This window comes from Herpailurus yagouaroundi, unplaced genomic scaffold (assembly GCF_014898765.1).
Source record: "Herpailurus yagouaroundi ecotype Mexico unplaced genomic scaffold, PumYag 206, whole genome shotgun sequence".
Lineage (NCBI taxonomy): Eukaryota > Metazoa > Chordata > Mammalia > Carnivora > Felidae > Herpailurus > Herpailurus yagouaroundi.
Genome location: NW_024412437.1, coordinates 8,642,363 through 8,665,527, shown reverse-complemented (window position 1 = coordinate 8,665,527; position 23,165 = coordinate 8,642,363). Strand labels below are relative to the sequence as shown.

The window sequence follows — 23,165 nt, the reverse complement described above, 5'->3', positions numbered from 1 at the left end:
GCCCTGCAGACAAGGAAGCGTGGGCTCGGGGGTATCCGGCACTGGCTCGGAGGTCGCCTATCTTGTTGGCCTGGTGCCGCGAGTTCGCTGTGCCTCAGTTTCCTTGTCTGTCGAGTGGGGGTAACAGTGGTACTCGTGGGGATTAGCTCCTGCGGGAACTGAATGAGACGACGTATACACAGCGCCTAGAACAGAGCTTGTACCTCGTGAACGCCGCAAACGTTGGCTCGCTTTCTTTTCTGGTTTCAGCAGTCTGGTTTGTGGTCAAGACCCTGTTTTAAGCAGCTAGAAATATCCATCATGTTTTGATGTGGAGTAAACGAAAAGGCGATGGGAAGGTGACAAAAAGTTCTCTGACCTAATTTTAAAACACCCGCTGTTTCCCTGTAATCACTTTTGCCATCTGCAAGACTTGCCGTGCCCTTACGGCATTTTTGGAGCACCCCCCTTCACCATCTGCTTTACCGTGACTTAAGCCATGCTCTTTAAACTCGGCCAGAATCCCGAAGACAGTAGATTCGGTCATTAAGGATCAGTCTGTGGACCAAATGGGACTCAGCCGTGGTGGTCTGGTTTTAAGTTTTGTTTTCCTTTTGCTACCGAGTGATTGCTAAGACATCTAGAAAACATTTTGTAGGCTTTTCATTGGGTTTCGAGTTTTAAAAAAAAATTCTGAAATTCTACACTCTCCAGTTCAGCGTTTCGGGAAACATGGAAAGTGCAGGTTATCTCGTGACCTGGGACTGTGGCCCATTTTCCTGAACACGTAGCGTCTTTTTCAGAGGTAGATGGGGCACCTGGGTGGCGCAGTCGGTTAAGCGTCCGACTTCAGCCAGGTCATGATCTCGCGGTCCGTGAGTTTGAGCCCCGCGTCAGGCTCTGGGCTGATGGCTCAGAGCCTGGAGCCTGTTTCTGATTCTGTGTCTCCCTCTCTCTCTGCCCCTCCCCCGTTCATGCTGTGTCTCTCTCTGTCCCAAAAATAAATAAAAAACGTTGAAAAAAATTAAAAAAAAAAAAACCAAAAAAAAAAAAAAAAAAAAACAGAGGTAGATGGGAGCAGAGGCGAGTTCACACAGGTGGCCTAATGAACAAACTTCAGTCTGAGTCCCGCCCATGGAGACTATGATTTCACATGAAGGTAGTTTATAGAACAGAACACTTGCGAAGAAAAAAAGCAATACAGTTACTAAAAGCCACGTTTGCTTCTTGCTTTCCAGTATACACAATCAATTAGAAGAGCAAAGACAGAGGTAAGTGTATCTGACATACAGAGACACATACGGACTCACAAAGTTAGTTAGAGCTTACTTGAAGGCCAAAGCAGTTTTAGCAAATTCATCTCAATACCGGACATGCAGGAATGACACGTTCACGAGAATAACCACATTCACGGTACCACAAGAATGATAAACATAGCTTGTTCGCATACCTAAGCTTGTCATATTAAACTCATCCATCACACCATGTCACTGACATGGGTTTTGCAGTTGGACTCCCGGACGCTTTTTTGGATGTCCCATGTATCCTTGTGTCCAGAGCATGGAAGGAGAAAGAAAACTCCCAGTAAGCCCTCACAGATGGGGAGGGGGGGGCCTGAAGGCTCGAATTCCATGACATCCACCACCTTCGGGAAACAGCGATGTCAGCACCGCTCAGAAGAACAGAGGGGGTGAACCGCAGTGTGAGCGCCCGTGTATGAAGTATGTTCAGTCTCTGATAATGATTGATCCGCTGCTTGTAAAAACCTGCTGCCGTTTAATGGTGAGTGACGGACAGATTACGAAATAGAGAGTAAGTACACTTTAGGAAACATACCATACATGTGAAACTGTTGTTGAACAATTGTCAGAGTCAACTCCATACCACTGACTGACTGTTTTTTCTTGCTGAGATGGTTCTCAGGCTGTTGGAAACCGGAATGGAGATTTTTTTTTTTTTCCAGGAGAAAAGGCTTTCACGTCATTTGGGAGAGCAGAATGGTCTACCTTTGCCCTGTATTATCATCAGATAGGGTGACCGTGGAGGCCGCTCATGGCATTTGGTTGTGTGGCTGGGCTGGCTGATTTCCTCCTCCAAACAGATGGGAAACCAGCCTTCATTGGCGGGTTGTGCTAAGTAGGAACTGTTTTCTCCTGTTCAGCCGTGTAGTAGACCGCTTCCGTCTGAGGCCATGCTACGACCAGAAGAGGGGAGAGATGGAGAAAGATTGAGGCCTGGCTCTGTACCATCCACCCATAGGATTAAATGCCTCTACTGACTCTTTCCTTCAGAGTCGGTTCTCATTTTCTCATTTTGTGAAAACTAAGGTCTTTCTATTGTTTAAAGGCGGACATTGGGCGAATGAGTGGCTCTGTCGGTTGAACACCTGACTTCAGCTCAGGTAGCGATCTCAGCTCAGGTAGTGAGTTCCAGCCCTGCCTCGGGCTGTACGCTGACAGTGCAGAGCCTGCTTGTGGTTCTCTCTCCCGCTCTCTCTGCCCCTCCCCTGCTCTCTCTCTCTCAGATAAGTAAATGAACTTAAAAAAAAAAAAACAAGGTGGGTATTGTGGAATTCTGAAGGCAGTTTTAAATTTTTCAATATATATACATTTCAATAAATATTAGAGAACACTGTTTTGAAAGATAGATGGAGGAAACAGGATTTCAAAGAGGTACCTGCACCCCCATGTTTATTGCAGCATTATTTATGGCCGCCGAGATGTGGAAACAACAGGGTGGACCTTGAGGGCATTATGCTAAGTGAAATAAGTCAAAGATAAATACTATATGATTTCACTTATATGTGGAACTTAAAACAAAAAACCACACACACACACACACACACACACACACACACACAAAATAAACTAAAGAACAGGAACTCTGATGAGCTAAAATTTTTAAATGTGAGACTCCCTGATCAAAGGCACCCCCCCCCAACTTCTTTCTTAATGCTACCAGAGTACCTGGACCTCGGCTGACCTTGGCATTCTTGAAGGTGAAGCCCAACTCTGACAACAGGCTTTGCTGTCCGCCCCTTCAGTGCCCCACTTTGGTTCTTCTCCGACGATTAGAGTTGACTTCACTGATCCCAGAGGCAGAAAGGAAGCCCTTGAATTTCCAGATCCCCTAAACACCCATTTCCACAATGACCCAACAGCCCAGAACGATGTTGCTGATGGCAAACCGGATTTTGTATCTGCTCAGTTGGACTAGAAATGTTCTGTTTAACGGGTGAGGAGGGATGGGTTCCCTCAGCTGCAAAGACTGCTCCCAGCAGAGGCCACGTGCTGCGTGGCTGAGAATACGACAAGCCCTGGGAGCTAGGAGAATGCAAAAGGTGGTCGTGTGAAGGCCCAGAGGAAAAGCAAACCATCTGTGATCTGTTGCCTCCTAGAGCAAGCTTGCGACACATACTACCATGCCCATCCACCTGGGAGTTTAGAAGTTTTAGGAGACTTACTCTGCTAAAAAGCATTTAAGGTGAGGCCAAAGTGAGTCTTTATCCAGTCTTTGTTCCGGAAGCGTCTAGATTACAGGTGGGCGTAACAGCTCTCTTTCTTATCACATACTGGCCAGTACTTAACAAGTAAAGAGAAGGAGCTGACGTGGATCTCCCAAACCACAGGAGTGGACTGGAGTGGAACCATGGACAAGGGGAAGACTTCTTTGATATTGGAGAGCCTCTTTGTGGGGGTATGCTCATGCCTGAAGAAGAGACTGCAGTGCATTTTCTTGGTGGCCAAGCCTCTCCACTTCCCCCAAAGTGTTCAACCTGATTTTTATTAAGAAGCATGGGGGCACAAAGCTAGAGTCATCAAAACAGTCTGGTATTAGCATAAAGATAGACCCGTATATCAGCGGACCAGCATAGAGAGCCCACAGATAAACCCACATGTATGTGGTCATTTAACCCATGACCAAGGAGCCAAGAGTACACAACGGGGGAGGGACAGTCTCTTCGATACATGATGTTGTGCTGGGAAAACTGGACAGCCACATGCAAAAGAATGTGTGTTCTTACAGCACACACAAAAATCAACTCAAAATGGATTATAGACCTAAAAGTAAGACCGGAAACCATAAAACTCCTGGAAGAGAGCATAGGCAGTAAGCTCCTTGACATTGGTCTTGACAATGATTTTTTGAAGTTGACACCCAAAGCAAAGGCAACAAAAGCAAAAATAGACAATTGGGACAATGTGAAGCTAAAAGGCTTCTGCAGAGCAAAGGAAACCATCAACAAAATGAAACGGCAGCCTGCTGAATATGAGGAAACATTTGCAATCATATATTTGGTAAGGGGGTTAGTATCCAAAATATATAAAGAATTCCTACAACTTAGTAACAATAAAAATTTTTGATTAAAAAAATGGGCAGAGGATCTGAATATTTTTCCAAAGAAGACGTACAGGGAGCCAGCAGGAACACAAAAAGGTGCCCAATATCACAAATCATCGGGGAAATGCAAATCAAAACCACAATGAGATATCACCTCACACTTGTCAGAATAGCTATTATCCAAAAGCTAAGAAAGGAATGTTTTAGGGAGGAAAGAGAACCCTTCTGCACTGTTGCTAGGAAATGTAAATTGGCACAGTCCCTATGGAAAACAGTATGGAGGTTCCTGAAAAAATTGAAAATAGAGGGCTCCTGGGTGGCTTAGTTGGTTAAGCATCTGACTCTTGATTTCGGCTCAGGTCATGATCTCAGGGTTCATGAGTTTGAGCCCCACATCGGGCTCAGCACTGACAGAACAGAGTCTGCTTGGGATTCTCTCTCTCCCTCTCTCTCTGCCCTACCCTGCTTGCTCTCTCAAAAAAAAAAAAAAAAAAAATAGAGCTATGATCCAGCCATCTAACTTCTGAGTATCCATCCACAGGAAAACAGGATTTCAAAGAGGTACATGTACCCCCATGTTCACTGCAGCATTATTTATGGTTGCCAAGAAACGGAAACAACATGGATGGGCCTTGAGGGTATTATGCTAAGTGGAATAAATCAGAGAAAGATAAATACTATATGATTTCACTTACATGTGGAATCTAAAAAAAAAAAAAAAACAAAACAAAACCATACACACACAAAAATAAAAATAAGACCAAAAAACACAAAACCAAGCTCATGGATACAGACAACAGATTGGCGGTTGCCAGAGGCAGAAGATGGGGGGGGGAAACAGTGGGGGAAATGAATGAAGGGGTTCAAAAGATACAGATTTCCATTATAAATAAGTCAAGGGGATGTAAGGGACGGCATGGCCACTATAGTTAATAATGCTGTATTGCCTATCTGAAAGCTGCTGAGAGTGAATTTTGAAAGTTCTCATCACAAAAAAAAAAAAAAAATCTGTAATTACATGTAGTGATGGATGCTTAGTAGACTCCCGTGGTGATCATTTCACAATATATGCAAATATCAAACCGTCACGTTATATACCTGGAACTAATACAGTATTGTATGGTGGTTACCCCTCAGTGAGAAAACAAATTTTAAAAAGCAGCACGGGAGAAAGAAATATGTGTTAGAGTGCTGTCCTCCATGAGAACCCATTTGAAAATCATTTTGAGTGATTTTTCTGCACAGAGATGGTTATGTTTTTTCTTATGCAAGAGTATTGCTGTTAGCAGGACATGTGCTTTATGTTGTTTAACCAGTGGGGATGTGGTTTTGCCAACTCCTCTACTTTTTTTGAAATTGAGGTGACCATTATTTGCAGGGACAGCAGGCGGTCCTGGCTTGCACTCTATGATCCGGCATGGAGTTGTGTGTGTGAAACATTAGCTTATATGCAATCTGCCCCCCCCCCGCCATAAAAAAAAAAAAAATGAGTGAAGGTCTGTAGACTCCCAATGAGTTAGTCAAATTACAGTTCTCTCCCTCCATTGGAAGCCTTGGAGATTCCCTGCATCGGAAGTCTTGCCCACAACATCCAGGAGGTGTACTGGGTGTGAGCATGTGTGCGTGCACCACGGTGTGCCTCACATGCCTGTGCGTGTGTCCCTCATGTGTGGGACACACGTGTGCTGCATTGTGTTGCCCTGTGCGCTGCATCCCAGGGGTGCGTGTGTCTGAGGGCACAGAGCGCAGCGAGCCTTAGGAGGCTGTCCCTCTGCACTGAGAAGTAGGACGTTGGTGAACGCTGACAAAACAACGAGACCTTGGTTATGTTGTGCAAGAAACAATTGGGTTTCTTGTTAAAAATAACACGCATGACGGGGCGCCTGGGTGGCTCAGTCTGTTAAGCATCGGACTTTGGCTCAGGTCATGATCTCACGGTTCGTGGGTTCCAGCTCCGCGTTGGGCTCTGTGCTGACAGCTCAGAGCCTGGAGCCCGCTTCGGATTCTGTATCTCCCTCTCTCTCTGCCCCTCCCCTGCTCACGCTGTGTCTCTCTCACTCAAAAATTAATAAACATTTAAAAAATTAAAAAAAAAAATAACACCCCATGAGGGAAAATGTCTGCTCTCTCAGTAATGACCACACTCCCTTGCCTGGGCACCAGCCCTCAGTGAGGAAGAGGGAGCATGGCCCAGGAATGGCACTGCTGCACCTTTGAGGTCCCCAGTGGCGGGTCAACAGGTGGTCCGGTAGAGCTGACCGTGGGTCTTCCTCTTTTGAAACTAGGAATTTCCCGGCCATTTTGCGATCTAATCTTCATAAGGACCTGGGACAACTGTGTCTCCTGTGTGCAGGGCTGAGGCGGTCTGATTTGGTTCCACCTTTCCTTCTTTAGTGACTGCCCTTCAAAGGGACTTGCTCTATTGCTGGAGGAATTAGAGGCCCAGTCACTGAAGAATGGAGCGGGAGAGGCCATGGGACGCCACTTCAGAGTAGGCTTCTGTCACACTCCACGGGCTCTCCTACAAGGACAGGGCGATTTGATGTCTGGCCAGTCCTCACAGGCTAAGGGGCAAAGTGAGCCACCTCTCCTCACCAGACACCAGTCTCCTGGCAGAGAGGTCTTCTTCTGTCCCTCCTCTGTCCCTTCAGGAATGCCAGCAAAGAAGAGGGACGAAAAGCTCAAAGTGTCTCCCCTTCTCCACCCACCCGGAGGCAGAGTCTGCGTGATCCGTTCTCATGCAGACAGTCTCTGTCCCCTGAACCCAGGGAGCAAGCCACGGCGTTTCATTTAATATTATACTCACTTTTAACCTGGGGAGAGTCCATCGTATCCTAGTCGGCGCGGTTAAGTCTTGGTTAATATTGAACTGTGTCGTGTAGCACAGTCCGGGTGCACGCGGCCTCGAAACGAGAAAACGGAGGCGATCGGCCTGTGTCCAGTCACTGCTGAGTTCACAGAAGCGGAGTGGGCAGCGGGGGCAGGAGGCATGAACACTTGCCCCGGAGTTGCTATTTCCAACCCTGACGGTCTGCCGACTGGAGTAACAGACCCGCGGAAGCTTTTCAGCCATAAGTACAGTACAGTCCCTGGTGCCTCCTTTCCAGATGAACTGCTAGAGGGAAGAATTTGAGACGCTGCCTATGGGGATATTCCAAGAAACTCACACATTAGGAGCCGAACAACCACTTAGGTGAAGGTTTGCTCTGATGGGACGGACCTGTGATAGGAAATGTGGTGTTTCAGAATCTGGCAAAACTCGGGATCAGACAGGTGACTGATTACAAGTTGTTAGAAATCTCAAATGCTTGGCTTGCTCGCTGCCTATGGTGATTTTTATGATGACACACATTCCAGAAACACTAATCGGGCCTTCCCAACCGTCTGTGGAGACCTGATGGTTCTCTTGCCATCATCCTTCAGCAAGGCCAAAGTTCATCTCTGCCTTCCATCGTAACTTAGCTGTCTTGATTGAACCGTCACATTTGGAGCTGATTAGCAACACGTATCTCGACAGTCATTTCCTTCCTACCTCTCTCAGTGACCACACTGTCCACTTTTCCAGCGAGGTGCTCCTATCTAGGGCAGCTGGGGCTGAAAGGGTCAGCCATCAACACTGGAGATTAAATCTGTGTAAGCAAATAGACTCCAGTTTACTGCCTGCTCTGGAAGCCCCGCCCACCAGCCCGCGTTTTCTCCTCTGCATGCCATTTGCGGTAGATGAATAAATCCATGCAAAAAATTTTTTAAAAGGTACAATTTTAAGACAAGGCTATAGGAAAGGGAAAAGCTGTTACCCAAAAGTGCGTGCAGTAAAAATCCCCCGCTATTGCTTAAGGAAAGGTCGGCTACAAGTTCCACTCAGGATTTCCTAGCAGTTACAACGGAGGAAGAGTCATGATTTCTCCTCCCCCTCCTCCTCCCCTTCCCCCTTCTCCTCCTCCCACCTTTCCTCCTTCCAAAAACAAAGGAAGGAAATGCAGTGTCCTTCCATTACCCACTGTCCTTCTCCTTGGCCACCTAGACTGTCCCAAGCTATGGCACGAAATCCACCAAATATTCGCTATTCCTCAACTCCGTGTTACTGAAACGCAAGCTAACGTTGTCCAACACAGGCCACAATGTCCTATTATCTCTCCTGATACCTCTCACCAGATCCACTTAGGTTTAACCAGCTCTTAACTACCCATGTGAATGGGTAGGTTAAATAGTAGCTTGCATAATCCAAATGATCAGATGCCCTAAACTCACTGGAGTGCCTTACTTTTTGTTCTCTCCCAGCATCCAGCAGATTTATATTCATAATTAAATGCTGAGCTGAGGCTAAGCTGACATTTTGGAATTAAAATTATGTTACCATTTAAATTAAAACAGCTATTGATTCCCGCTTTTGGAAGAAAGAAAACCACCAGAGAGCAAGTTATCCTTGAAAGAGAGATTTTGAAAAATGGAGAATTCCTTTTCATCCAGTAGCAACCTGCCTGCTTATTTGGAGAGAATTATAGCTTCAATCTTAGAATGATCGCCCTGCTGATGAGCAGCGACTATATATCTGGATATGCATTTTGTGTCAAGACTTTAGGCGGCTGCTGTGGGCCCCGGCCCCCTTGGAGGGAGCGTCTGATTGCAGGGGCCTGAGTGCTACAGAGTTCGTCCGTCTTCCCTGAAATTATTTCCACTAATTCTTGGTCCCTTGGAATCACTTCCCTAAGTAAAAACTCAGCATTTATTCAAAGACCCGGGAATGTCTCATATTATTAGTATTGGTAAAGCCGGGTTTAAAGCATTTCCTTCCAAATCTTTGCTTGTTTTTATGGTGGAAGAGGAGGAAGAGTCACCTTCCATCAGTTGTGGCTGCTAAGAAGTCCTGAGTGGAACTTATAGCCGACCTTTCCTTAAGTAAGAGTGTGGGATTTTACTGCGTGCACTTTTGGGTCACGGCTTTTCCTATAGTCTCATCTTATAATTGTGCCTCTTTTAGTTTTTGCGTGGATTTACTTATCTATCATAATATTACTGAGCACATTTTTCTAGGCCGCAGTGAGTCCTTTCGGGAATGAGGTGGCATGAATAATATAGACAGAACGAAGGCGGCACATTAACAGCAACGCTACAGGTGGGGTTCTTAGTCATTCTGTCAAATGGGCCTTGCTTAGGGAGCCAGAAGAGGAAGGCTTCTTTTTAAACATGGTAAAATCTATATGTGAGACACTCAGGGAGTGAGGCTTTCACAGAAACCCAGAGATGATGGCATCCTTACAAACACCCACGTGTTATATCTTCATACCCTGGAAATTTTGCTCAGTGAAATGGGCATCATCTCGTCTCTTACTGCTTTGTACGTGAGCCCATCTACCATTTCAGGCACAGAAAAATGTCCCCGATGGTGTGGAGTGCCTGTCTGTGACCATGCTTGAGGACAGCTCAGAGTCTGTGGCGTTGAAGGTCGATGTTCAATTTGTATATGGTGGGCGGGGAAGGTGGCACAGGCATACCTGTGAGGGATGGGACTCCCGCCACCACTCCTACCCAGGCACCCCCTACCTGCTACATTTTGGTTGGCTGGCTCCCATGCCTATGTTTCAGGAATAGCATCCTTGGGTCTTTAGTGTGTACTGTGGTTTTCTTAGTGCCTAGCTTTGTATCAACTCCTTAAAAAAAAAAAAAATCAAGGAGTTGTTAGATTATATTTCCATTTTCTTTCATTAGGGAGTCCTGTCTGCCTTTTTTTAAAAGAAGAATTTCGTGGTTTCTCATCAAGGTGTAATCTTGTTTTATTCTTATTCATTTATTTTCATGGTGGGGGAGGATTAAATGGTTTCCCCACAAGAATTCCAGTCAACTTTTTGCCTGTCATGTTGGTGATTTCCTCCACCCTCCCCTTCCATGGCTCCCGAAGAAAGACCAAAGCAAATTAAGAAGGAACAAATGCAATCTTACAACAAAGCAGGCTTTGTCTTGATAAATACAATAATCGACACCCCCCCCCCAAGCATTTAAGTTCTTTTGGGTAAATGAATGATTCTTTGATTGTATCTAAGGAGAGAAAACACATGAATTTATAGTCTGGGTCCTCAAATAACTCCTTTGCCTTTCTCACTCTGATCCAACTTGCTGGAAATTAAATAGAAGCAAATACCTAGGGGGCAGAGGTGGGTTTGAGAGGCTGGAAGCTTTAAGGAGATGTCTTTAAGAAAAAGAATACAAAAATATCTTCCTTTTACAATTTTTTACGAAAACATGTGGTCATGTGAAAATACTGCCCAAGCATGTGAGATCCCTGAAGCTTAAACTTTATTGGCTTCATGGTAAGTCCACTTCTGTGGGTTCCATATTGTAACAAATGTCCACCTATACTATGCACACTTCAACTCGCTACTCGTGTACTTGAACACAGGGAATGTAGGAATGACTGTACAGGGACTAGAGAGGAATAGAATAGATAAGTATAAACGTTAAGACCACAAGATTACATATTAGGTTTTGAACATGCAGACGTACTTTCCTATCTTTGTTGAGCGTCACCATTTCTACAGATCATACCCAGGCATGATCTCTTCTTGTCCTGACTTGGAATTGTCTGCCTGCATTTAAATGTTCGCTTTAAGGGGGAGGTAATCAATTTAATACATTATCATTCACTCAGACAAGCAGACTCAAACACTGTTCTCTGATTGGACTCATGCTGAGCAATTCCCTATTCTAGAAGCCAGGTGTGATGGGCAAGAGGAAGGGAAGGCATGGGGGCAGGGAGCATATTGCCACTTGGCAGAGCTTGGCGTTTTATTCTATTTTTTATTTTTCAGGCAGTTCAGATACTGGTCTGGAGATCCCCATTGAGGAGGGTTCTCTGGGTCTCTGTGGTCTCATTCAGCCGGGATTTGTCCTGCTTACTGTCACTCCGTTCCCCGTCATCTGTGCCGCTCACCTTGACCAAGCAGAGGACATTCTGGAAGCTCTTCTTGAAGTTGTCAGACAAGAAGGCATACAGGATAGGGTTGGCACAGCTGTTAGCATAGGTGAGGACCACCACAAAGTCAAACATGCCTTTAAGCGCTGGGGTGGGATTGATGGCCACAGACACGGAGGAGACATTAAATATGTAGAAGGGGAGCCAGCAGAAAATGAAGACGGCCACCACTATGGACACCATCCGGGTGACCTTCTTCTCAGACTTTTTCCTCTTGGAGGAACCCACGCGGATCCCAGAGGACTTCACCTTGATGATAATGAACAGGTAGCAAAGACAAATGATGGTGAGGGGCACCAGGAACCCCAAGATGAAGGTGTAGATAATGAACCCTGTGTACCATGCCCCAGATTCACCTGGCCAGTTGATGGTACAGCTGCTTCTCCCCCACTGGTTGCTCCGAAGCCCAGCATAGATCATGATGGGCAAGATGACCAGCAGAGACACTCCCCACACAGCCACATTGACCATCTTGGCCGTTCGGGGTCTCCTCCACTTGGCCGACTTGATGGGGTGGACCACAGCCAGGTATCGATCGATGCTCATGACTGTCAAGCAGAAAATGCTGGTGAACTGATTGATGCCATCCACAGTCATGACCACCCGGCAGATGGCCTTGCCAAAGGGCCAATGGACCAGAGCCACCTGCATGGCCAGGAAGGGCAGACCCAGCATGAAGAGCTCGTCCGCGATGGCCAGGTTGAGGATGTAAATGTTGGTGATGGTCTTCATCTTGGCATAGCGTAGGATGACGTAAATGACAAGCGTATTGCCACACAATCCAATGATGCAGACTACAAAATATATGAACGTGAGGACTGCGTTGCTGGTCAGATCATAGTATGGCTCTGTCTGGTTGGAGCCGTTGGCCGCCACCACAGAGCCATTGAGGTCAAAGGGAGGGGAAAGCCACGGGCGGCTCTCATTGAGTAGCTCGTACTCCATGTCCATGGCTGCCTTACACTCCTCTAGGCCGATTCCAGCCAGCCAGAGATCTTACTCTCACCTTAAGGTGTCCTGGAGGCAAAGGATCCACTGTGACATCTGCAAGGAAAAAGGAAGACGGGTCCACCAGTCAGAGGCTTACACTCACGCCAGCTTTCCGGGTCTCCGGTTTACCCTCTCAGACATGCCCTGCAGTCGAAAAGCGTGTTCTCTTTCTGCATCAGCGTTAGAGCTACTGACCCATTCTTATCAGTGTGCAGACTCTTTGAGTTGTTTTTCCACCAGGGGTGGGAGGGGAGTAGGGAGATGGGGGGAAGGGTTTGTTTGGGTCGGGTCATCATGGTTGACCTTGTCATCTTTGGTGACGCATGTGTGGGACATGGCTGAGGCTGCAAAAAAAAAAAAAAAAAAAAAAAAAAAGAAAAGGACTTTGATTCCTAAGAAGTTGACTGGTCCAGACTGTAAAGAGGCAGAGCATGAAGTCCCGCCACTGACTCTGAGGGGTCTGACATGGGCATTCTTGGCCTTTTCCCTGTGAGGACATCTCCACTGACTTGCCGACTGCTTTGGAGTCTTTCCATTCTAAAAATCCCAAGTGGAAAAATCCCAGAGTTTAGAGGTAAAGCAGAAGGGTTCCACCATGAAGCCTGTGTGACCTCGTGCCACACGACCACTCTCACTCTCTCTCATTTGTGAAAATGGGGGCGTCATGGGGCACCTGGGCAGCTCAGTTGGTTAAGCGTCCAACTCTTGATTTCGGCTCAGGTCATGATCGCACGGTTTATGGGATTGAGCCCCGCATGGGGCTCTGTGCTGACAGCATGGGACCTGCTTGGGATTCTCTCTCTCTCTCCCTCTCTCTCTCTGCCCCTCCCCTGCCTCTCTCAAAATAAATATTTTTAAAAATGGGGGCATCATGGAGGTTAAGGGATGAAATGTATGTGGAAATGCCTGGCATTGTGCTGAGCTCATAATCAGAACTAAAAAAAAAAAACAAAAAACAACTTCTTTCCCCCTTTTTTCCTCTGCCATCTGAGTTAGCTCTAATTTATTGAAATCTACTCACATAATGAATAAATTTATAGTCTTAAATATCAAAAATAAAAATCTGGCTTGCTTTTATATTTAAAATGCATGTTTTAGTTTAGTTTGTTTCTTGTTTTCGTTTCTCCAATACCCAGTGCTTGACCTTTCGCATGCTTCACAGAGTCCCTGGGGGGGCCCCCCCCCCCCCCCGGGCCGGGGGGGGGGTGGTTACTGCTCCGGAATGCTCATCTTCTAACACTCCAGTGGATTTGCCTGGGATCCCCTGGTTAAGGAGGAAAACAGGAGCCAGGTGTGAGGGAGGCAGGCTCATTCACAGAAGTGCATTCCCAACACTACCTGGTTCATTCACGTCTCTATCCCCTTGATCTTCACCACCATCCTATGAAGTGGGATAACTGTCCCCGTTTTACAGATGAGAAACCGAGGCTTAGGGAGTTGAAGTAATTTGCTCCCATTCCCTTGTATGTAACTGGTGGAGCTGGGATTTAAACACAAGACGCTCGACTCTTCTGCGTTTTTCACAGCATCATATCTGCTGCTCGGTGGACTGGAAAACTAGTGGCTGATAATTGGGCTTTGGTTTAAAACAGCTGACTCCTGTTTTACGTTAGCGCTCAGAGAATAATTGTAACTCCACTGGCTTGGCCCAAGTCATAAAACAATAGCCCATCACATAATTAGGTGATTTATGTACTGTCATGAAAAAAAAAAAACAGTGCTGTGGGGGGGGGGGGTGGGCAGATTCTTTGTTCTGCACACCAGGGATATAGGAATGAACAGGGCATGTCTGGTGCTCTCTAGGAGGTGGTAATTTGGGGGGGGGGGGCAGGCAAGGAAGCCAACTCCTATTGGGTGTGAATTGCATGGAGAAATGAACAAAGGGCTTAAGAATGCCTTCCTCTCCTGAAGGATTCAGAGGAGGCTTCGTAAGAGGAATGTGTAGGCTGGGTCTTGAATATATGAAGAATAAAGCAGGAAGGGCAGGAAGGAGGTCATTCCAGGAAGAGAGAAGATGGTAAAAGGCCGGTGTGCTCAGCACACAGTGGGAATAATTCACTTGGTGGACACATCTCTCCCGAGCAGGGCACTTTCCCTGGTGCCTGAGTGAAGATTGGAGATTGCTCCTTTATGCTTGGAGAGACTGCTAGTGAGCTATAGGGGACTTAGCCACCAACAAGTTCTAGAGAATCCTTGCCCACCTTTGCCTCTGATTCATTCTGCACTGCCAGGCACAATTGTTTACCCTCTCTATGCTAATTTCCCTACCGGGCAACTATCTGTAAAGTGGGGTCTGGGCTCTGTGGCTGACCTTTCTGCAAAGTACTTTGGGGACCCAGGATTTAATGTCTTCGTTGGGTAAAAAGCATAAACTGGCAGCTCTTAGAAACCGAAATTATAAAGAAACCATTTTGGGTATCCCTGGATTAATTTGGGTTGTTTCCACTATTATTCTAACCGTTTTATTGGTACTTTAATTCTACAGACCCAGAATCCTGTTGAAGCCGCCTGCACTGGGGTGTGTATTCATCACTAGCATTTCCAAGGTCCCGTCTATGTAACATGCAAGGTCACACTTCAGTGTCTGAGTGAGCCTGAACACCTCTGGGGGACAGAGCGCTGTCTAGAGGTTTGGAGATGGAGATGATGACTGTGGAGGACAGTGAGGGAGGGTCAAATGCTGATCTCCAGCCCTAACTCTGCCTTTTTGGCTGGGGTCTCCCTCAGTGGGATGGAATTGCCTGAGGTGATTGTTTTTCTGAAATAGGCTGTGAAGCAGCAGCACATAGCCTTCAGGGCTTGGTGAAGGTGGCAGAGGTGGTAAGCTGGCGAGCCAGTGCAGAGTGGGAGCCCTCTCCAAGGAAGAAATGAGTTTAAGTCACAGTGACTCTTATTATTTCATCAACAATGAAGTCAGCTGCCTAAGGTCTCCGAGTGACCTTCTGCTTCATCTGGGTCCCGGGGAAAGTGGAGTTCCATGCTAGGCAACCAATGCCTGCTGGATTGGGGTTGTTAGACACACAAGGAAGCTTGGCTAGAATTCTGCTTGCCTTAGTTTTCCAGCCTAAGAGTTAGTCACTGGCAATGGCTAGTTGTTGATTTCCTCTGAGACTGAGTCTGGGCTATGTTGGAGAGGAGGGTGAGAATGGTCTGGGGTATCCCTTGCCCTTCCGGGAGCCTATGAATCGAGTGTGGGCATTGGGACTGGGCATCAGGAGCGGTCCTAAATCCTGTTGGGCTCCAGCTTTTCCCTTCTTCCCAACATTCCACCCCAAGCCCCCCATTCATTCCTCACCACCACTTCCCCAGTGGCCACCTAAACCCAAGTAGGTCTCCAGCCAGCCATAGTTCAGCCCTGCTGGTGAAAGAGACAATAGTCAGGTGCTAGCCACCGCGGCAATACAGCGCCTGAGGAAAGCCCAGGCAGCCTGGCCAAAGGGCATGGGGGAGAGGTGAGACTGGGGACAGTCCATTTGGTTCCCCAGGCTGGCACAGAAAATCCTCATCACTCAATTCCACGGCCCTCAGGTCCAAGGGTTTCTTAAAGAATCCTCTGCTATTTCCAGGAGGCTGATGGGGGAGATTAAAGACTGTCGTGCCAGCACTCCCCGTCGCTAAACGCAGAGGTGGTGGCCAAGGCATCAGGGCCGCCGGGAGCTGTTAACAGCCGCTTGGGGGTTTGGCCGGCGGCTCCCGGGCGCGGGCCACTCAGGGGTTGGGTCTTTCCAAACATAGGCGAACTGTCCTCTCCTCCCCGGTGCTGGGGAAGGAGTCCCTAGACCTCTCGGGATCTGTCTCCCAGGTGGGGAAAGGAAAAACAGAGGAGAAGCCACCCTTTTTCTCCGCTCCACCGCCTGCCCCTTACAGGCTTGGATCTCGAATGCACGCCCCGCAGGAGCCCCCAGCAGTGACACCCTCCACCCCCGTCCTCGCGTGGGGGCTCTTTTGCAGGCGGCTGGGAGAGAAGTTGTCCCCCGTCGCAGCTACCACCTGGACGAGCCGGTTGGGGGACGAGGACTGGACAAGGGCGCATGCCACGCACACCAGCCTGCGGTGGTGCGGACGCGTCAGATCCCGCACACACGATCCACAGCCCTCACTCACTCCAGGGCACCCGCCGTCGTTCCTTGCCACCAAAATCGCCGTCCAAAAGGCACAGGGGCGGAGAACCACGCTCCGGGACCTACTCTCGGGCACACCGAGGCGCGCACCACCATGCAGCGCAGATGCACCCAGGTGCCCAAGTGCGTCTCTTTCTCTCTCTCTCTCTCTCTCACACACACACGCACACACGCCTCACCTTTGCTTTTCCGCTGCAATCGGCTAGCTCGGCTCTTCGGCACCCAGCGACCGTCCCCAACCCCGCCGGGCGCCCAGGCGCGCAGCAGCTTGGCCGGCGCCTGGCGCTCGGCGTCCCGCGCTGCCGGCTCCCGCTCGCCCCTCGCGCCGCCCGGAGCCCAAAGGGCCCGCAGACCCCCGGCGCCGAGCGCGGACTGAGGCTCGGGGCGCGGGTGGCCGAGCGAGCGCGTGCGCGCGGGTGGCTGCGTCGCCGGGACTGGCCCCGCGGAGCCCGGGCCCCTCGGCACATTTCCCCACGCGCCTCCCCCCCCCCCCCGCCCGGTTACGTCACGGCAGCTTCGCTCCACCCGCTGGTCCGTAGGAGGACGGGGCTGAGCCGCGTGGAGAACCCGCCGGGGGCTGCGGGGCCGAGCTCACCGGGGCGGGGGCGTGAAGGGCCGAGCGATCCGGGCCTCCCGGACGCTCGTGGCGGGGACACGCGCTGCGTTCCCTCTTACCGCTTGCACAGGATCGGGTGTGTTCCAGCCAGCATATTCCGTGCGGCTGGAGTGGCGGCCCGGGGGACCCAGACCCGCGCCGGGACCTCCGCGCCGGGACCTCCGCCATCTCCCGTCAGACAAGTTTGCAGAGCCCGTCTTCCCGGGGCACAGGGCCGCGGGGACAGCAGGGAGGAAATGGGTGTGGGGGAAAGCACTTCATGCAGTGGCCAGCACCCCTCCGGGCCAGCGTGTGAGCTGGCACAGGGGTTCCAGAATTCAGCTCGAGGCTCAGCAGAGGACTCGTGCCCTCTCCCAGCTTTCCGTGCTCGGAGGTGCACAGGCATACAGCCAGTCGCCCGCCTGTAACGCTGTCCTACGGCACCTGTTGGCGGGACCCAGCTCGGCTCCCCTCCTGCGAGCTGTGCGTGAGCAAGAGGGGACACGCAGGAAGTGGGAGCTGAATCCCCCGGGGAAAGCGTTTTCTTTTCTTTTTTTTTTTTTCTTTTTTTTACTGTTTATTTATTTTTGAGAGACAGAAAGAGCACGAGCAGGGGAGGGGCAGAGAGAGGGAGGCACAGAATCCGAAGCAGGCTCCGGGCTCTGAGCTGTCAGCACTCACAAACTGTGAGATCATGACCTGAGCCGAAGTCCGATGCTTAACCCACTGAGCCACCCAGGCGCCCCCTGCCTCTTTTTTTTTTTTTTTTTTTTTTACAACGTTTTCATTTTTGACTGTGATGATTCAGCTTCTGTTCCAATAGATTAATAAGTCATAATCGATCCTGCAGCCTCTCCTTATTCACCCTCCTCCAAGCACAGTCACAAACTCACCTCCCTGGGTACAGTTTTTAGAAGACGGGGAACAGAAAGCAAACACCAATTCCAGTTTTGTCTATGGGCTGACAAGTCCAGAGGCTGTGTGCGGAGCGGGTAGCGGGAGCCCTGGAGCTAGGTGAGTCACCTGGGAAAGAAAGTGCCCGGTTGGGTAGCAGTCAGCGGCAAGTATCTGTCTGGGCCACACTGTGTCCTGGGGTAGCTGCTGCAGGGGGTGAGGGATCAGGGTTTCCTTGGGTTTCGTCTCTTTCTGAGCTGTTGGTTATGATGGGGCTTGAATCCCTCTTGCTAGGGTCCGGGAGCGAGATGGAAGTTGAGTGAGTGGTTGCCTCATGTTCCAAACCATCCAGGAAGCAGCTTCTCTCTCGACTCCTGTGTGCAGGGTAGAGGGGCTGGGGCAGGTGGCTCGCTAGAAGAGGGGTGTCCCTGCTCACTGTTGGCTGGGAGAGATGGGGGTGTTGAGGGTACCAGGAGGGCAGAGTGGGATTGAGCTCAGAATTCCGCATGCTCTGCATGCCCAGGGCACGCAGCTGGTGCAACAACCCCTGTTGCCATCTCCAGTTTAAAACCAGTGACCCGACTGGTTTGTAGGAAAAGGAAGACCCACACAGTGCCTATTCTGCTCTCCTTGCGATCATGCTGTCTTCTTGAAGGTCTTGAACATGTGTCGCTTAAAAAAACAAAGTAACCACAAGTTTTGGGGCACCTGGGTGGCTCAGTCGGCTAAGCGTCTGGCTCTTCGTTTCGGGTCAGGTCATGCTCTCACAGTCGAGGGTTCGAGCCCCGCATTGGAGTCCCTGCTTGGATTTTTCTCTCTCTTCCTCTCCCTCTGCTCCTCCCCTTTCTCTCTCTCTCTCCCTCTCTCTCTCTCTCTCTCTCTCTCAAAATAAATACACTTTAAAAACATAACCACAGTTTTGTAACCTGCACGAGAAGGAACCACTGGCTTTCAATGCCTCTATGCACCTGCCCCCGCCCCAACCACAGTGGCCCTGATAGGACGATGCTTGGTTTGTTTTTCTTTCTGTTTTAGTACGAGTAGCGTACCAGCAAGAGCAAATTGCTCCCGGAAGATCAGGATCATCTTCCTTCAAGGCAGCTTGGGTGGTGAGCTGGCACCCTTCTGTGTGCCCGTTGGTTTGCAACCTCGGGAACTCTCTAGTGAAATCCGAGAGTGGCGCTTTACACGGAGGGCAGAGAGAGACTGAGGAAATAGGCAGGCCAGTCCGGATTGGTAGGTGGCGGTTTTAAGAAGCAAGAGAATTGACTTAGGAGGCTTGCCTTGGGTGCTGACAGAATCTTAAAAGTGTCTATAGAGGCCTTCTAGACCTGATGGTCTCAGTAATACCTTATTCTCTCAAGGCTGCACCCTTGAAGTGAACCCTGGTATGGGACAAATGGGTGAAACATACATTTCAAGGACAGGGAAGGAGGATAATGGGTGACCCACCTCCTCCCAACAATGTTCCTTTTTATTTAAAAAAATTTTTTAGGTTGATTTTTTTTTTTTGAGAGAGAGAGAGAGAGAGAGAGAGAGAGAGAGAGAGAATATGAGCAGGGGAGGGGCAGTGAGAAAGGGGGACAGAGGATCCGAAGCAGGCTCTGTGCTGACAGCACAGATGTGGGGCTCGAACTCACGAACCGTGAGATCATGACCTGAGCTGAAGTCGGACACTTAACCGACTGAGCCGCCCAGGCGCCCCTCCAACAATGTTCTTTATCTCAGAGATGGAGTGCAGTGAAATCCCCCTTCCTGTCCTTAACTTGTGAAATCTCTCCTTGCCTAATGTCAGGTTGGAAAAAAAAATGCTGGTCCAGTCCACCTCAGGTGCACCTGTCTCTTGTGCAGGGCAGAGTGAATGGGGTTGAATAGCATTGACCTTGACAGCAGAAAATGTGTACTCTAGAGCGATTGTTGATTTTGTCTGGATAATGTACGCCTCCCCCTCGTCCCCCTTTGAATGCCTCGAAAGGCATTGACTTTGCTACCGCCTGTACTCAGCAGCCTTCCTGAGGCTCCCTCGTTGACTCCTAATGGCTATTCTTTTGACTGTCCTCTCCACCTGCCCAATGAAGTCTGCACTGTCACACCTGGGGCTGCCTCGACTTCTCTGCGGCTCAGTTAGTAACCAAGTAACACAACCGTGAGCCGGAGAAAGAGAGCGGGTGGGGCGGAGATAACCCGAGCACTGGCTTGTTTGATATCTTTAAAGCAATTAAATAATCCCCTCCCCCTTTCAGCACTTATCGGAGAGACAATAGACAACAGGAAATTAAGAACAGAAGCAGGAAAAAGGGCCAGGGGTGAGAACTCAGCCTGTGACATGGGGTGGGAGGGGCGCTACTCCGTTCGCTGCTTTGGTGAGGAGTTCACAGCGATACAAATCCCAAGTAGGTCATTACATCTCTTAGCGGTTTAATAAGCTAAACGGGGGGGAATTGTTCCTCTGCAATCAGTTAGTGGACGTTAAGTCTCGCAGTTGAGCCTGAAGGGCAAGTTAGAGATCCCCCAGAGGAGGGTTGGACCTGGTCGGGAGTGGTTCAGGCCAATCCAGGCATCCAGTGTGGTTTTTACTGACTCTGTGGGAATGCCAAGGACAAAGTTTGCCACTTCTATTAATGTGGAAAGAGCAACGCTCCTGTTGCGGAGAACATACAGATGGACGGAGGAAGAGAAGGTCCCGGCATGATGAGGGTATTTTCTGGACTACCTGGGGGGGGGACACTATTTTCAGCTGTTTTGTCCCTTGTCATCCCTAAACCAACTGCACTTGGCCAAAATTGGGATGTCACCTTCCACATTCCGTCTCTGAGGTTGCATCTTGTACCTGGTGGCACAAAAAAATCCTTTCCCACATCGGAGTCCTGACCTTTAGTTTGGAAGATATAGAATATGTAAACAATTTCTTTTAAAGATCTGGCCACTTGGCAGAGTGGGTTTAATGGTCTCTTCGGATACAGAAGGGGTTGACGTGAGGACCAGTCTTCGCTTCTCTCTCTCCCCCACCCCGTGACAGATAGGTTTGGCTTGACACTTCACCCCTTTATTCTATTAACATCCTCAATCCGTACAGAATACAATGGCTGAGTGCGCGAGCAGGCCTTAGAACCTTGCTGGAAACCACTGCAAATTAAGTCTAGACCCAGGGATCATGGTTAGAAGACACCCAGGCTTAGACATTATTCCTTTTTCTCTCGCCTCCCCCATTGTGGCAGAAATGCACATAAATGGAATCCGGGACCCAGAGGGACCTTAGACGTTCTCAAGTTTATAGCCCACATCCCATCATTATACAGGGAAAGATACCAAAGCTCCAAGAAGCACCGTGCCTTGTCCCGGGTCTCCCCCTCCACCGACAGTGGCAAAGTCAAGGGTCAAATGGGCTCTCCTCCGTCACAGACGCTTGCCCCTCCCACAGGCACCCCGCCCCACGTGGTGTGTGGGAGCCGGAGCAGTAGAGGCCCAGCTCTTCCCTTCCATCGGTACATTACTCCTGATGGCCAAGTCCCTGCCGCCCCTGCCCTGGCCAGCCTCCTCTTTTTCGGTCCCTTGGCAACACGGTGGGGACACATGTGGCCACCCGTGCTCTGTGATTTTTTTTTTTTTTCCAGAGTGTGCTTCCTGGAGCACTGATTCTGGGAGATGTTGTGTAGAAAAAGAGCCCAGGTCTGTGAAATGCCTCTCCTTCTCTGAAAGACCCACCCGCATATTAATAACACTCATAGGTAACATTTATTAAGTACCCATTATGTGCATGGAGGGCTGAGGGTCTCATACATCCATTATCTCACTTAATCCTCTCAACCTTTGGCATACATACCATTATTGTTCTTGGTGGTATTTTGGGGCACCTGGGGGGCTCAGTCAGTTGAGCGTCTGACTTCAGCGCAGGTCATGATCTCATGGTTTGTGAGTTCAAGCCCCGCGTCGGGCTCTGTGCTGACAGCTCAGAGCAAAGTATTGTTACTTTGAGCAGAGAAGGAGGCTATTTATCTTAGACACGGTGTTTCCTCAACTTATTTAACCCTGGGATCTTTCCCTGTGAAGAATTTTTAACGCTAAGCGTTTACTGTGTGCCAGGCACTGTGTACTTTGTACACTTTGTACTTACTCATTTATCCTAACTGAAACCCTGCGAGCACATCACCATATTACCATCCCCATTTGTGAACAAAGCAACCAAGGTACAGAGAGGTTAAGTACCATGCCTAGGGCCACACAGCTACCCAGCCAGAGACAGAGCTGAACCACTCTGCCCCTCCAAGTACCAACGCCTGAGGCATGGTTTTGCAGGGCCACACATGTAGGAGAGGGGGCCCCTTCCCACCTGTAATCACTCTCAGGGGCTGATTAAGGTAGGAGAGGGTCTTTCTTTCCCCCGTGAATAGCCTGAATTGTTTCAAGCACTTTTCCCTCCGGTGCTCCCCCCCAGCCTCACCGTGCATGTTGGTGAGTTCTGGATTGCATCCAAGTCCTCTGAGGCCCTGACAGCCATCCGGTCCTCCCAGGACCCATTTATCCTCCCCCTTCCAGACGGAGCCAGGAGTATCTGGTGCTCTCCTGCTGCACGACCTGCCTCTCCCCCACTCCCCTCCACCCCCCCTCCCCACCCCATGTCCAGCTGCCTGATTAGCCTGCTCCCTGGGGAGGCCTCTTCCTGGAAAAGGGGGGCTGCCTTTCGGATTGGATTTATAGACTCACAGAAGCCCAGCGGCACTCAGAGGGCATCTGGTTCAGGGCCTCACAGCCAGGCTGCGCACCAGAATCACCTGGGGCGTCTTCAAAACTAAAGGTGGCCTGGGCCCCGTGCTTAGCGATCCTGATTTAATGGAGCTGGGATGGGGCCCAGATGATTTTTAAAAGCTCCCTAGATACAGGAGTGCTGATGTATATGGGCACTTGTACCCCAATGTTTATAGCAGCACTCTCAACAGTAGCCAAATTATGGAAAGAGCCTCAATGTCCATCAACTGACGAATGGATAAAGAAATTGTGGTTTATATACACAATGGAATACTACTTGGCAATGAGAAAGAATGAAATATGGCCTTTGGTAGCAACGGGGATGGAACTGGAGAGTGTTATGCTAAGTGAAATAAGCCATACAGAGAAAGACAGATACCATATGTTTTCACTCTTACGTGGATCCTGAGAAACTTAACAGAAGACCATGGGGGAGGGGAAGGGGGAAAAAAAAAGTTAGAGAAGGAGGGAGCCAAACCATAAGAGACTCTTAACTGAGAACAGAGGGTTGATGGGGGGGGGGGGGGGG

General features: G+C 49.3%; 2 protein-coding genes across 4 annotated transcripts in view; one reads left to right on the top strand and one right to left on the bottom strand.

Moving 5' to 3' along the window:
- SLC39A11 (solute carrier family 39 member 11) overlaps positions 1–23,165 on the top strand; it is a 428,375-nt gene that overhangs the window by 16,902 nt on the left and 388,308 nt on the right. The window lies entirely within an intron of this gene.
- Positions 10,077–16,697, bottom strand: SSTR2 (somatostatin receptor 2). The gene is made up of 2 exons (XM_040452261.1): positions 16,581–16,697; positions 10,077–12,334 (listed from the first exon to the last, which is right to left on the bottom strand). The coding sequence occupies exon 2, from the start codon at positions 12,239–12,241 to the stop codon at positions 11,132–11,134; it is 1,110 nt and encodes a 369-aa protein (XP_040308195.1). The 5' UTR covers positions 12,242–12,334; positions 16,581–16,697; the 3' UTR covers positions 10,077–11,131.